General features: G+C 42.1%; 1 protein-coding gene across 1 annotated transcript in view; it reads left to right on the top strand.

The window, feature by feature from the left end:
- usp11 (ubiquitin specific peptidase 11) overlaps positions 1 to 15,000 on the top strand; it is a 33,663-nt gene that overhangs the window by 18,132 nt on the left and 531 nt on the right. Inside the window, exons 17-21 of the mRNA XM_079274409.1 lie at positions 13,384 to 13,496; positions 13,572 to 13,721; positions 13,799 to 13,914; positions 14,002 to 14,090; positions 14,244 to 15,000. The exon at positions 14,244 to 15,000 is cut by the window's right edge and continues 531 nt beyond it. Of these exons, the coding sequence (XP_079130535.1) occupies positions 13,384 to 13,496; positions 13,572 to 13,721; positions 13,799 to 13,914; positions 14,002 to 14,090; positions 14,244 to 14,435 (660 nt within the window). The 3' untranslated portion in view covers positions 14,436 to 15,000. The remainder of the gene's footprint in view (positions 1 to 13,383; positions 13,497 to 13,571; positions 13,722 to 13,798; positions 13,915 to 14,001; positions 14,091 to 14,243) is intronic.

Genomic DNA, 15,000 nt, shown 5'->3' with positions numbered 1-15,000 from the left:
AAGTCATAGTATAGCGTGTTATAAAAAGTCATAGTACAGCGTGTTATAAAAAGTCACGGTACAGCGTGTTATATGAAGTCATAGTATAGCGTGTTATAAAAAGTCACAGTACAGCGTGTTATAAAAAGTCATAGTACAGCGTGTTATAAAAAGTCATAGTACAGCGTGTTATAAAAAGTCACAGTACAGCGTGTTATAAAAAGTCATAGTACAGCGTGTTATAAAAAGTCATAGTACAGCGTGTTATAAAAAGTCATAGTATAGCGTGTTATAAAAAGTCATAGTACAGCGTGTTATAAAAAGTCATAGTACAGCGTGTTATAAAAAGTCATAGTATAGCGTGTTATAAAAAGTCATAGTATAGCGTGTTATAAAAAGTCATAGTACAGCGTGTTATAAAAAGTCATAGTACAGCGTGTTATAAAAAGTCATAGTATAGCGTGTTATAAAAAGTCATAGTACAGCGTGTTATAAAAAGTCATAGTATAGCGTGTTATAAAAAGTCATAGTACAGCGTGTTATAAAAAGTCATAGTACAGCGTGTTATAAAAAGTCATAGTATAGCGTGTTATAAAAAGTCATAGTACAGCGTGTTATAAAAAGTCACAGTACAGCGTGTTATAAAAAGTCATAGTACAGCGTGTTATAAAAAGTCATAGTATAGCGTGTTATAAAAAGTCATAGTACAGCGTGTTATAAAAAGTCATAGTACAGCGTGTTATAAAAAGTCATAGTACAGCGTGTTATAAAAAGTCATAGTACAGCGTGTTATAAAAAGTCATAGTATAGCGTGTTATAAAAAGTCATAGTATAGCGTGTTATAAAAAGTCATAGTATAGCGTGTTATAAAAAGTCATAGTACAGCGTGTTATAAAAAGTCATAGTACAGCGTGTTATAAAAAGTCATAGTACAGCGTGTTATAAAAAGTCATAGTATAGCGTGTTATAAAAAGTCATAGTATAGCGTGTTATAAAAAGTCATAGTACAGCGTGTTATAAAAAGTCATAGTACAGCGTGTTATAAAAAGTCATAGTACAGCGTGTTATAAAAAGTCATAGTATAGCGTGTTATAAAAAGTCATAGTACAGCGTGTTATAAAAAGTCATAGTATAGCGTGTTATAAAAAGTCATAGTACAGCGTGTTATATAAAGTCATAGTACAGCGTGTTATAAAAAGTCATAGTACAGCGTGTTATAAAAAGTCATAGTACAGCGTGTTATAAAAAGTCATAGTATAGCGTGTTATAAAAAGTCATAGTATAGCGTGTTATAAAAAGTCATAGTATAGCGTGTTATAAAAAGTCATAGTATAGCGTGTTATAAAAAGTCATAGTATAGCGTGTTATAAAAAGTCATAGTATAGCGTGTTATAAAAAGTCATAGTATAGCGTGTTATAAAAAGTCACAGTACAGCGTGTTATAAAAAGTCATAGTACAGCGTGTTATAAAAAGTCACAGTACAGCGTGTTATAAAAAGTCACAGTACAGCGTGTTATAAAAAGTCACAGTACAGCGTGTTATAAAAAGTCATAGTATAGCGTGTTATAAAAAGTCATAGTATAGCGTGTTATAAAAAGTCATAGTATAGCGTGTTATAAAAAGTCATAGTACAGCGTGTTATAAAAAGTCATAGTATAGCGTGTTATAAAAAGTCATAGTACAGCGTGTTATAAAAAGTCATAGTACAGCGTGTTATAAAGTCATAGTACAGCGTGTTATAAAAAGTCATAGTATAGCGTGTTATAAAAAGTCATAGTACAGCGTGTTATAAAAAGTCATAGTACAGCGTGTTATAAAAAGTCATAGTACAGCGTGTTATAAAAAGTCATAGTATAGCGTGTTATAAAAAGTCATAGTACAGCGTGTTATAAAAAGTCATAGTATAGCGTGTTATAAAAAGTCATAGTACAGCGTGTTATAAAAAGTCATAGTACAGCGTGTTATAAAAAGTCATAGTATAGCGTGTTATAAAAAGTCATAGTACAGCGTGTTATAAAAAGTCATAGTACAGTGTTGGGATCTAAAGGAGCGTGTTTGGGTTATCAGCATTTAAGAAACTGAATTCTTGACATCAATAGAATTATTGATGTATGTAACAATTATTAATGATTATTAATATAAACGGGGCACCACCCTGCGAACAGGGACCAATAACCAAACGATAAAACTAAGTCTCATAATTAGTAGTCACTCATAATGTCAATAGTCTGCGTATGACTACACATTCAGTGACAGTGAAGGTTTTTAAGTTCGAGCACCGGCTACTACATACAGTCTTATCAAATACATATGCACAAGTAATCACAGACGACTGCTCCTGAAAGTATAACAGAGTTTATTGAATCAAAATAATAAATGATCAAATCAATTAATATTGCAACCAACAAACGTTATCATACAATTTTATATGCCTAAACTAAAGAATGAATAAAGTGGATGAGAGTGTATGTCTGTGTGTGTGTGTGTGTGTGTGGGTCTGTGGGTGAAAAGGAGGGAGTCTTACAGCTACGCTAAAGACTACAAAGATGGCGGCGTCGAGTGACGCTGGCCAAAGGGGAGGGGCCTTAAGAACTACAGCTAAAAACTACAAAGATGGCGGAGTCGAGGGACCCGGACAAAATGGCAGTTAGGCTGCTGTATGTACTCACGTATGCCTGGGCAGCACGTGATGTGAGGCGCTCGTTTGAACGAGGTTCCCCAGGAGTAGAACTAGGAGCTATGTGTATGTGCGTGTTTCGTGAAAGGAGGAACGAGAAAAAGGTGGGGGCTCATGGATCAGACTTCTGCGTGCTGTCCGCGTTGTAGTGATAATGGGGGTGTCTGGCGTATCGTACATAACGTGCCGTTGTCGGTAGAACTGCCAGCAGTTATGTACAATAGCCGAGATTCCACACTTCACTCACAGAGCTGATTTAATGAGCAGAGAATACTACACGAAGTGTAGTAAAACCAATGAAAAGAAATCAAATAAATCCCAAGCAAACAGTCATAGTTGATACACGAATACAGCGGAGCTTCTCTGCTCCGTAATGATTGCGTAATACCTCAATATCACGCGACAGTCTTAAACACACAAAAACACGGGAATATCAACATATACATGAATGGCCTGAATTAAACTTAAGTTAATTTAAGCTAAGCTATGCCCAAATGCCAAGAACCTTACTTGTAGATGCTTCGTTGCAACGTGGAAGTGTTTGTGGCAAAGCTGTCCGTTTTCCTCGTCGGGAAGGGGGACAGGGGGGAGCTTGCGGGTCGGCGCGGCTTTGCAGCGGGCGCTGTGTGTCGCGCGGCGGTGAGCTGGCGCGGCTTCGGTCCGTTAGCGTGGCTCTGGAGCAAACGCAGGTCCGGTCTGTACTCGCTGCAGGGAGAACAGTTAACTTCGGATGAGACGACGTGTCTGCGCGTCTTGCCGGGAATCCTCGGTCACGAGAGGAGCGAGGCTTCGTCGGGCTCCTCTGTGCCGGTTTGTGCACAAAATAAAAAGAAACAAAAAGCACTGATCGCTGATGCGGGTTCGTCTCGCGGACTGGTGGAGCCGTACTCAAAGTGGAACACTGTCGTTTCGTCCAGCGAAATGGCTCGTGACCTGACAGGGTTTGATGAGGGTTCGAGGGGCTCCCTCGTGGGGGGAAAGCTGGTTCTTCTGTGGCCTGGACGGGGGGGTCCGGGCGAAGAGAGCGGTTGTGTGCCTCCTAACTCAACCGAGGTCGAAGGGGGAAAGCTGGATTCTCTGTGGCCTGGACGGGGGGGGGGGGGTCCGGGCGAAGAGAGCGGTTGTGTGCCTCCTAACTCAACCGAGGTCGAAGGGGGAAAGCTATGAGGTGGGGGCAGCAGAGAGTTTTATAGAACAGTGGCCGAACCACAGGGGTCCTCGGGTCTCTTGGCTCTCGGCCAATGAGATTGCCGCGGTTACCATGGTTATTTGGGGGGGGGAATTCACACCTGAGTGTGAAATCCCTTTGCTCTCCTCAAACTACAAATCAGGATGAGACCTTTGCTTGACAAAGTGAAGGCCTGATTTCTTTGTCCACAGCACATGTTTAAGCCACATGGTCAGAGCCCAACATCCCCCCTTTGTTCTGAAGAGCGAGGTGTTGGCTTCGGTCTTTAGAGCAAACCAAGGGCTGGCATGTGCATCCATGTGGTGGGGAAACCTGAAGAGGTGAGACAGTCCAAGTGTTCCTGAGACCAAAAGCAGTGGTTAAAACAGGCAGTGTTCATTGTTCATAGAGTTCAAGGTTCATAGTGGTCAAGTTCATGGTGTTCAAGTTCAGAGTTCATTGGCATCTGGGCAGATGACTAAGGTGGCATCTGGGCAGATGACTTTAACTACTTCTACCTACATCTACTATCATACACAATTCAAATCATAGGTGAGCAAAACATTATTCCCAAATAATTCAATCGCTATTATGATGTGGTGATAATCTAGCATTGCGGCATAGTGTCAAAGAAAGTGACAACCCAAATAAACAAAACAAAACACAAAAGAGAGAGAAGGAAAGAATAGAAAGACAAGAAGCAGGTGAGGGGCAAACAGTGGTTACTGGTTCAACTCCTAGACAGGACTGGAGTCCGTCGGCGGAGCAGTCGTAGGTTGGCTACGTGGTGTTATGAATAGGAGGGAATCCAGTTAGTCTGTCGCTTCTGGATCTATTGGTACATGATATGTGCGTCTATCTCTCTCTCTAATCGGTAGATTTAGAGCGAGTCCTGTGTCTAAGTTTTAGAATCTATCGATATTGGAGTTGCGTTGCCAAGACTATAGGCCAGAGGTACCTGTGAGGGTTGCATAACAGTAGTGGTAGCAGATTTACAGATTTCGTTAGCACGGCTAGTGTGACTAGCTAGGCTGGTCTTTCGCTGCTCCAGCTGTTGACAGCTGAGCCTTCTCGGATGAGGTCCTGGATTAAATCTGACTGCTACGGCAGAGGTTATGTCCTCTTTGGTTACTTCTGGTAGAGTCTATAAAGCATGCAAAGGGTTCTCTATGAGAGTGGAGCATCAGTTTACAGTCACAATGGTTTGTCAGGTCATGCAACTGTTCTGGTTGAAGTTGGATGTGTTCGCGGTTAGTGCATGTCTACAGGGTGAGTTGAAGCATGCAGTTAAACGTCAGTAGTCAATAGTAAGCTGCCATTCTGCCGGTTGGTTTCGGCACTGGCGAGATTAGAGTGTACTTCCTGTGAAGTGCATCTCTCTAAGTTTCTGTTGTCAGAGATCCCACCCCCCTCGCGCTGTTCAAGTGGTGAGGGCAGATATCCCACGTTACCGCCAGCACTCAGGGAAACGTCGCGAACAGTTTCACTCTGGAGTGTGTCATGGCGGGCTGGTGATATCTCCCTCCCCCCACCCTCCTAATTAGAGATGGAGACAGGTCCGGCGCACAGGTCAAGTTCAGTTACCTACGGCACTGGCGACTTGACAGGCCCGGGCGATGACTCGGCTGAAAGAAGGCGGTGGCTTCGTTGAACAAGCTGGAGGTGGCTCATGCTGACAGAGCAGGAGAAGAAGGCTTAGTTGACGAAAGATCTTACGAGCTAGGGAGCTCGAAGGGCCTCTAAGGTTGTTGCACCCTAGAGGTGTATGCGAAAAGGTGGGGGAACACATGAGGCTCGTTTCTGACCCGGAGTCGGGTAGAGCAAGAGTGTTATGACCCCCCAGTAAGACTGAAGAATATGTATAGATATATACATAACGGGCATTGCCTTTGCAAACAAGGTCGCCCAAGAAGGTTGAAGAACGAGGTGCGAAATGGGAGTGGTCGTTTCCGAAAGTGCGCTGAGTTCTCTTCCCCCCCCCTACCACGTCGACTTGGCAGCAGGGGGAAAGGTCACTTGGCTTAGTCAGGTGGGCTGCGAGTCAGCGTTACCTGATGGGTTGCCCTTGAGGGTGTCTTTCACCCCCCCTGGTTCCGTTGGTCTTTCGACCGCCAGGGTCGTTTGTTCCTCGGGGGTGACCAGGGCTCGCTAGGCCAAGTCCTCTCGTCGTCTTCCGACGCTAGGTCGGAGTCGCTCGACTGTTGGATGCCTAAGACTATGGCGGTGTCTTCGTACCGATTTGTCGGCCGTCCGCGTGTCTCCCATGCAAGTTGCGCGTATTTCCTAATCTCTGGCATGGTGAGGTTACTCGTTCTGCAGTGCATAGTAACATCGTATCTCACGTTGTCGTGGAGATTGTGCAAGAAAAGCGACTTGAAGGCATGGTCTTCTTCTAGACCTGGGGCGTTACGTCCTTGGAAGTACGCAGATCTCAAGCGCCTGAAGTAGTCTCTCGGAGACTCTAGCCTTTCCTGGGAAATGGCAAAGGCGCCGAGGGTGGCAGAGGCTGGGTCGGTGTACAGGGAGTACTCCTCCCTAAGGGCGTGACACAGGGATGAATAGCAGTCGCGGATGCTCGGCTGGAGCGTTTCAATGAAAGCGTGAACGCTTCGCGCAGTGGTTTTCCACACTAGCTTTAGCTTTTCGCGCGATGAGGGGCGCGATAGGTCGAGGAGGCAGCGATCGATCTCCCTTAGGTAGTCATCGATGCTCGAGTCGTGATTATCGGGATTAAAGCGCTCTACGTCTTTTACCAGAGACTCAATCTGTCGAGTACGCAGGCCTCCAAGGTTGATGGGGCCTGGGCCGTCCGAGTCGTCTGAGTCTCCATACTCGCGATGGTGGTAACGACTATCATCCTCCCTCCCTGAGGGGGATGGGGTCAGTTCTTGTTGCGCGCGTGAACTGCGTGGAGGATTGCGTTGGCCTGAGGTGGTTTTGAAGCCACCTGGGCCGACTAGGACCTGGTGTTGGTCCTCTCTCCTCCTGGTTGGGGATGTCGCTTTCAAGAAATGCAAGGTGGTTCGGGTCTCGGGGAATGAAGGAGCCGAGACCAAGAAATGACTGGGCTGAAAGGCTCGGTAGGGGGTAGCAGTACCTACCGGGGTTGCTGGAACACCTTGAAGCGCTTTCAGTTTGTCATCACTCTCTGATGCTTTAGAGAGTTCTAGGTTGACCTCTCTGAGGTCACTGCGCAGGCTACTATTTTCTGACTGTAGGGCTCTATAGTCACGTGACAACTCCTGAACCTCTGTTCGGAGTGTCCAGATCTCGCGTTGCTGCTCGTCGCTCTGTGCCCGGGTTCGGGCAGCTTGCAGCTGCATTTTCTGATGGTAGATGAGCAGTATTTCGCCGATTACGTCCTGAATCAGGCGCTCTCTGTTACCTGCTGGGTTATTTACATAAGCCACCAGCTGCTCTAATTGCTCGTCGCATAGGACAGCAGTGTATTTTGCAAAGTACTCTCTTTCCTTTGCTGTGAGTCCAAGGACATCAGCCACCGCATCTCGTAATGCGGTGTCTTCTGGAGCTACAGCTCCAGGAATGGGGGATTTCTCGTTGCTCATTCTCTCTAATGAGCACGACTCCCAGTAGTTGTTAATTCCCTAGTGTTAGAACGGAAACTGTTAGTGTTTACGGTTCTCAGTGAAATGTCTAGTTCTGTGACTTACGATTTCTACTGTTAGATGTTTATTACTGTTAGTGTTACGGTTCATGCAGGCGCACAGTGAAATGTCTAGCTCTGTGACTTACGTTTCTACTGTTGCTGCTCTGAGGTATCACTACTGCTTTGCAGCCAGAGGTGCGAAAATGCTAATGTGGTTTAGCACTTTGGGCCTGTGACAGCTGTGTGTAACTTATTTGGAGGGATTTAAGAAAACAAGCAAGGTATTACAAATAAAACGATCAAATCTACTACACAGCTGGCTGTTAGTTTTAAGAAATGAAACAAATAATTAAACCTGGAAACGAAATAAAATTTCGAGAAGGGAATTAAAGATTAAGATTAAAAATCAAAATTTAAAATCAAAAATTTAATTACAATAAGACAAGATTTTGAAGATCAAAGCCTACCTATTTTGGGAAATAAGTTTCAGGAATTTGGATCATTCAAAAGAGGGAAAAAAATAATTTTTCGAAAAAAAATATTTTTGGAAAATTAATTATTCAAAAATAATTATGGATTAATGTGCATATATACTGTAACAAAACTGGAATAACGTAGCCTCACACGGGGCACCATTATGTTGGGATCTAAAGGAGCGTGTTTGGGTTATCAGCATTTAAGAAACTGAATTCTTGACATCAATAGAATTATTGATGTATGTAACAATTATTAATGATTATTAATATAAACGGGGCACCACCCTGCGAACAGGGACCAATAACCAAACGATAAAACTAAGTCTCATAATTAGTAGTCACTCATAATGTCAATAGTCTGCGTATGACTACACATTCAGTGACAGTGAAGGTTTTTAAGTTCGAGCACCGGCTACTACATACAGTCTTATCAAATACATATGCACAAGTAATCACAGACGACTGCTCCTGAAAGTATAACAGAGTTTATTGAATCAAAATAATAAATGATCAAATCAATTAATATTGCAACCAACAAACGTTATCATACAATTTTATATGCCTAAACTAAAGAATGAATAAAGTGGATGAGAGTGTATGTCTGTGTGTGTGTGTGTGTGTGTGGGTCTGTGGGTGAAAAGGAGGGAGTCTTACAGCTACGCTAAAGACTACAAAGATGGCGGCGTCGAGTGACGCTGGCCAAAGGGGAGGGGCCTTAAGAACTACAGCTAAAAACTACAAAGATGGCGGAGTCGAGGGACCCGGACAAAATGGCAGTTAGGCTGCTGTATGTACTCACGTATGCCTGGGCAGCACGTGATGTGAGGCGCTCGTTTGAACGAGGTTCCCCAGGAGTAGAACTAGGAGCTATGTGTATGTGCGTGTTTCGTGAAAGGAGGAACGAGAAAAAGGTGGGGGCTCATGGATCAGACTTCTGCGTGCTGTCCGCGTTGTAGTGATAATGGGGGTGTCTGGCGTATCGTACATAACGTGCCGTTGTCGGTAGAACTGCCAGCAGTTATGTACAATAGCCGAGATTCCACACTTCACTCACAGAGCTGATTTAATGAGCAGAGAATACTACACGAAGTGTAGTAAAACCAATGAAAAGAAATCAAATAAATCCCAAGCAAACAGTCATAGTTGATACACGAATACAGCGGAGCTTCTCTGCTCCGTAATGATTGCGTAATACCTCAATATCACGCGACAGTCTTAAACACACAAAAACACGGGAATATCAACATATACATGAATGGCCTGAATTAAACTTAAGTTAATTTAAGCTAAGCTATGCCCAAATGCCAAGAACCTTACTTGTAGATGCTTCGTTGCAACGTGGAAGTGTTTGTGGCAAAGCTGTCCGTTTTCCTCGTCGGGAAGGGGGACAGGGGGGAGCTTGCGGGTCGGCGCGGCTTTGCAGCGGGCGCTGTGTGTCGCGCGGCGGTGAGCTGGCGCGGCTTCGGTCCGTTAGCGTGGCTCTGGAGCAAACGCAGGTCCGGTCTGTACTCGCTGCAGGGAGAACAGTTAACTTCGGATGAGACGACGTGTCTGCGCGTCTTGCCGGGAATCCTCGGTCACGAGAGGAGCGAGGCTTCGTCGGGCTCCTCTGTGCCGGTTTGTGCACAAAATAAAAAGAAACAAAAAGCACTGATCGCTGATGCGGGTTCGTCTCGCGGACTGGTGGAGCCGTACTCAAAGTGGAACACTGTCGTTTCGTCCAGCGAAATGGCTCGTGACCTGACAGGGTTTGATGAGGGTTCGAGGGGCTCCCTCGTGGGGGGAAAGCTGGTTCTTCTGTGGCCTGGACGGGGGGGTCCGGGCGAAGAGAGCGGTTGTGTGCCTCCTAACTCAACCGAGGTCGAAGGGGGAAAGCTGGATTCTCTGTGGCCTGGACGGGGGGGGGGGGTCCGGGCGAAGAGAGCGGTTGTGTGCCTCCTAACTCAACCGAGGTCGAAGGGGGAAAGCTATGAGGTGGGGGCAGCAGAGAGTTTTATAGAACAGTGGCCGAACCACAGGGGTCCTCGGGTCTCTTGGCTCTCGGCCAATGAGATTGCCGCGGTTACCATGGTTATTTGGGGGGGGGGAATTCACACCTGAGTGTGAAATCCCTTTGCTCTCCTCAAACTACAAATCAGGATGAGACCTTTGCTTGACAAAGTGAAGGCCTGATTTCTTTGTCCACAGCACATGTTTAAGCCACATGGTCAGAGCCCAACAACAGCGTGTTATAAAAAGTCATAGTACAGCGTGTTATAAAAAGTCATAGTACAGCGTGTTATAAAAAGTCATAGTATAGCGTGTTATAAAAAGTCATAGTATAGCGTGTTATAAAAAGTCATAGTACAGCGTGTTATAAAAAGTCATAGTACAGCGTGTTATAAAAAGTCATAGTATAGCGTGTTATAAAAAGTCATAGTACAGCGTGTTATATAAAGTCATAGTACAGCGTGTTATAAAAAGTCATAGTACAGCGTGTTATATAAAGTCATAGTACAGCGTGTTATATAAAGTCATAGTACAGCGTGTTATATAAAGTCATAGTATAGCGTGTTATATAAAGTCATAGTATAGCGTGTTATAAAAAGTCATAGTATAGCGTGTTATAAAAAGTCATAGTACAGCGTGTTATAAAAAGTCATAGTACAGCGTGTTATAAAAAGTCATAGTACAGCGTGTTATAAAAAGTCATAGTATAGCGTGTTATAAAAAGTCATAGTATAGCGTGTTATAAAAAGTCATAGTACAGCGTGTTATAAAAAGTCATAGTACAGCGTGTTATAAAAAGTCATAGTACAGCGTGTTATAAAAAGTCATAGTACAGCGTGTTATAAAAAGTCATAGTACAGCGTGTTATATAAAGTCATAGTACAGCGTGTTATAAAAAGTCATAGTATAGCGTGTTATAAAAAGTCATAGTACAGCGTGTTATAAAAAGTCATAGTACAGCGTGTTATAAAAAGTCACAGTATAGCGTGTTATAAAAAGTCATAGTACAGCGTGTTATAAAAAGTCATAGTATAGCGTGTTATAAAAAGTCATAGTATAGCGTGTTATAAAAAGTCATAGTACAGCGTGTTATAAAAAGTCATAGTATAGCGTGTTATAAAAAGTCATAGTATAGCGTGTTATAAAAAGTCATAGTATAGCGTGTTATAAAAAGTCATAGTACAGCGTGTTATAAAAAGTCACAGTACAGCGTGTTATAAAAAGTCATAGTACAGCGTGTTATAAAAAGTCATAGTACAGCGTGTTATAAAAAGTCATAGTACAGCGTGTTATAAAAAGTCATAGTACAGCGTGTTATAAAAAGTCATAGTACAGCGTGTTATATAAAGTCATAGTACAGCGTGTTATAAAAAGTCATAGTACAGCGTGTTATATAAAGTCATAGTACAGCGTGTTATAAAAAGTCATAGTATAGCGTGTTATAAAAAGTCATAGTACAGCGTGTTATAAAAAGTCATAGTACAGCGTGTTATATAAAGTCATAGTACAGCGTGTTATAAAAAGTCATAGTATAGCGTGTTATAAAAAGTCATAGTATAGCGTGTTATAAAAAGTCATAGTACAGCGTGTTATAAAAAGTCATAGTATAGCGTGTTATAAAAAGTCATAGTACAGCGTGTTATAAAAAGTCATAGTACAGCGTGTTATAAAAAGTCACAGTACAGCGTGTTATAAAAAGTCACAGTACAGCGTGTTATAAAAAGTCATAGTATAGCGTGTTATAAAAAGTCATAGTACAGCGTGTTATAAAAAGTCATAGTACAGCGTGTTATAAAAAGTCATAGTACAGCGTGTTATAAAAAGTCATAGTATAGCGTGTTATAAAAAGTCATAGTACAGCGTGTTATAAAAAGTCATAGTACAGCGTGTTATAAAAAGTCATAGTACAGCGTGTTATAAAAAGTCATAGTATAGCGTGTTATAAAAAGTCATAGTATAGCGTGTTATAAAAAGTCATAGTATAGCGTGTTATAAAAAGTCATAGTATAGCGTGTTATAAAAAGTCATAGTACAGCGTGTTATAAAAAGTCATAGTACAGCGTGTTATAAAAAGTCATAGTACAGCGTGTTATAAAAAGTCATAGTACAGCGTGTTATAAAAAGTCATAGTATAGCGTGTTATAAAAAGTCATAGTATAGCGTGTTATAAAAAGTCACAGTACAGCGTGTTATAAAAAGTCATAGTATAGCGTGTTATAAAAAGTCATAGTACAGCGTGTTATATGAAGTCATAGTATAGCGTGTTATAAAAAGTCATAGTACAGCGTGTTATAAAAAGTCATAGTATAGCGTGTTATAAAAAGTCATAGTATAGCGTGTTATAAAAAGTCATAGTACAGCGTGTTATAAAAAGTCATAGTACAGCGTGTTATAAAAAGTCATAGTATAGCGTGTTATAAAAAGTCATAGTATAGCGTGTTATAAAAAGTCATAGTACAGCGTGTTATAAAAAGTCATAGTACAGCGTGTTATAAAAAGTCACAGTACAGCGTGTTATAAAAAGTCATAGTATAGCGTGTTATAAAAAGTCATAGTATAGCGTGTTATAAAAAGTCATAGTATAGCGTGTTATAAAAAGTCATAGTATAGCGTGTTATAAAAAGTCATAGTACAGCGTGTTATAAAAAGTCATAGTATAGCGTGTTATAAAAAGTCATAGTATAGCGTGTTATAAAAAGTCATAGTACAGCGTGTTATAAAAAGTCATAGTACAGCGTGTTATAAAAAGTCACAGTACAGCGTGTTATAAAAAGTCATAGTACAGCGTGTTATAAAAAGTCATAGTATAGCGTGTTATAAAAAGTCATAGTATAGCGTGTTATAAAAAGTCATCGTACAGCGTGTTATAAAAAGTCATAGTACAGCGTGTTATAAAAAGTCATAGTACAGCGTGTTATAAAAAGTCATAGTATAGCGTGTTATAAAAAGTCATAGTATAGCGTGTTATAAAAAGTCATAGTACAGCGTGTTATATGAAGTCATAGTATAGCGTGTTATAAAAAGTCATAGTACAGCGTGTTATAAAAAGTCATAGTACAGCGTGTTATATAAAGTCATAGTACAGCGTGTTATAAAAAGTCATAGTACAGCGTGTTATAAAAAGTCATAGTATAGCGTGTTATAAAAAGTCATAGTACAGCGTGTTATATGAAGTCATAGTATAGCGTGTTATAAAAAGTCATAGTACAGCGTGTTATAAAAAGTCATAGTATAGCGTGTTATAAAAAGTCATAGTACAGCGTGTTATATGAAGTCATAGTATAGCGTGTTATAAAAAGTCATAGTACAGCGTGTTATAAAAAGTCATAGTATAGCGTGTTATAAAAGTCACAGTACAGCGTGTACATCATGTCAAAACCTTCCCAAAGTGATGTAGGAGACTTCCCAGAACCTTCCGTGCAGAGAGAACGTGAAGGAAACACCTTCTTCACCATTGCTTCCTCTCTCCTTCCTCCTGCTCTGTAGAAGTATGTGAAACACACCAGTATGGAGGTTCCTCAGCAGCAGACCACGGTCCAGCTGCAGGAGTGTATCGAGCTGTTCACCACTGTGGAAACACTGGAGGAGGAGAACCCATGGTAACACACACTCACACACTCACACTCCCTCTACGTGGTAGAAATGAGACGGGTAAATGACGTGTGTGTTTTCAGGTACTGTCCGGTGTGTAAGAAGCACCAGCTGGCCACTAAGAAGTTGGACCTCTGGTCTCTACCGGAGGTTCTCATCATCCACCTCAAGAGGTTCTCCTACACCAAGTTCACCAGAGAGAAGCTGGACAGCATCGTGGACTTCCCCCTCAGGTACACACACACGCACACACACACACACACACACAGCAGTCAGACAATATAATAACAGGTTGTGTGTTATGTTGCAGAGACCTGGACTTCTCCGGCTGCCTCCTGAGGAAGAGTCTGTCCAATGGGGAGCCTCCGAGCCGCTATGACCTCATCGCCGTGTCCAATCACTACGGAGGGCTCAGAGACGGTCACTGTAGGTCCCTGTGATGACGACTCAATGAGGTCACGTCCTCTTTTCATGTCCTTGTACTCATGGCCGTGTGTGTGTGTGTATCTGCAGACACCAGCTATGCGTGGAACAAGGACAACGGGCAGTGGTACTACTTTGACGACAGTAAGGTGACGTACGCCAGAGAGGACCAGATCGTGGTGAGTGACACAATTTACTTTAATCTGATGTCACTTCAAGTATTCATAACAGAAATGTTTTTGTCATGAATATGAAGCTGGAGGCAACGTTAAAGAGCAAAGCGTGGTTCCATCTCCTGCAGTAGAAGCTAAACTCTCTCCGTCGTCCCACAGACCAACGCTGCCTACGTGCTGTTCTACCATCGACAGGACCGGATCAGAACACCCAGCTTGCCCCCCCCCACCAGCAGCCCCGCCTCCTCCTCCACTCAGCCCGCCAACGACATCACTTCCTGTAAGGACGACGACGACGCTGCAGAGCTGGGCGCCGCCTCCTCCTCCTCCGCCTCCATGGAAACGGACTAAATGATCACTTGATTGAGTTGAATGCTTCGTCACAGTAACGGGTTTTCTTTCTCTCCTTCGTGAGAACGGGATTCTTTTTGTTTTTTAATTATTATTTTCCAACAACACTTGAACTTTCTCTGATTACTTCTTTTCCCTCAAAACGTCGTTCATCTGTAAACGATGAAACGTTTGATCCTCAGGTAGTCTGAGAGCGACGGTTAATCTGCAACAATATTTATGATCAATAATTCATCCAGTGAACTAATTTGAACTTAATTTATTTAAATACATTTAAATGATGCGTTATTACAACTCGAAAGTAAAGAAACACAAAGATCAACTTTGTCTTTCGATGAATTCATGGATTTTCAAAATAAAATCAAAATAATTTGCTTTAAAAAGTATTTAGTTTGTTTTATAACGCATCGTTTAAACGTAATAAAAGATTTTACAGAAACTAAAATACAACACAAGGTTCCATATTTGATATTAAATATTTAAAAGCTATAAACACGAGTTATATATTTATAAATAAGACATGTTGACAGTTTATTCAAAACAAACTTCTAAAATTACACAAGTA

Source organism: Melanostigma gelatinosum (assembly GCF_949748355.1).
Source record: "Melanostigma gelatinosum genome assembly, chromosome: 8".
NCBI classification, from domain to species: Eukaryota; Metazoa; Chordata; class Actinopteri; order Perciformes; family Zoarcidae; genus Melanostigma; species Melanostigma gelatinosum.
The sequence above is the reverse complement of the archived record's forward strand: the minus strand, read 5'-3'. Positions and strand labels throughout refer to the sequence as shown.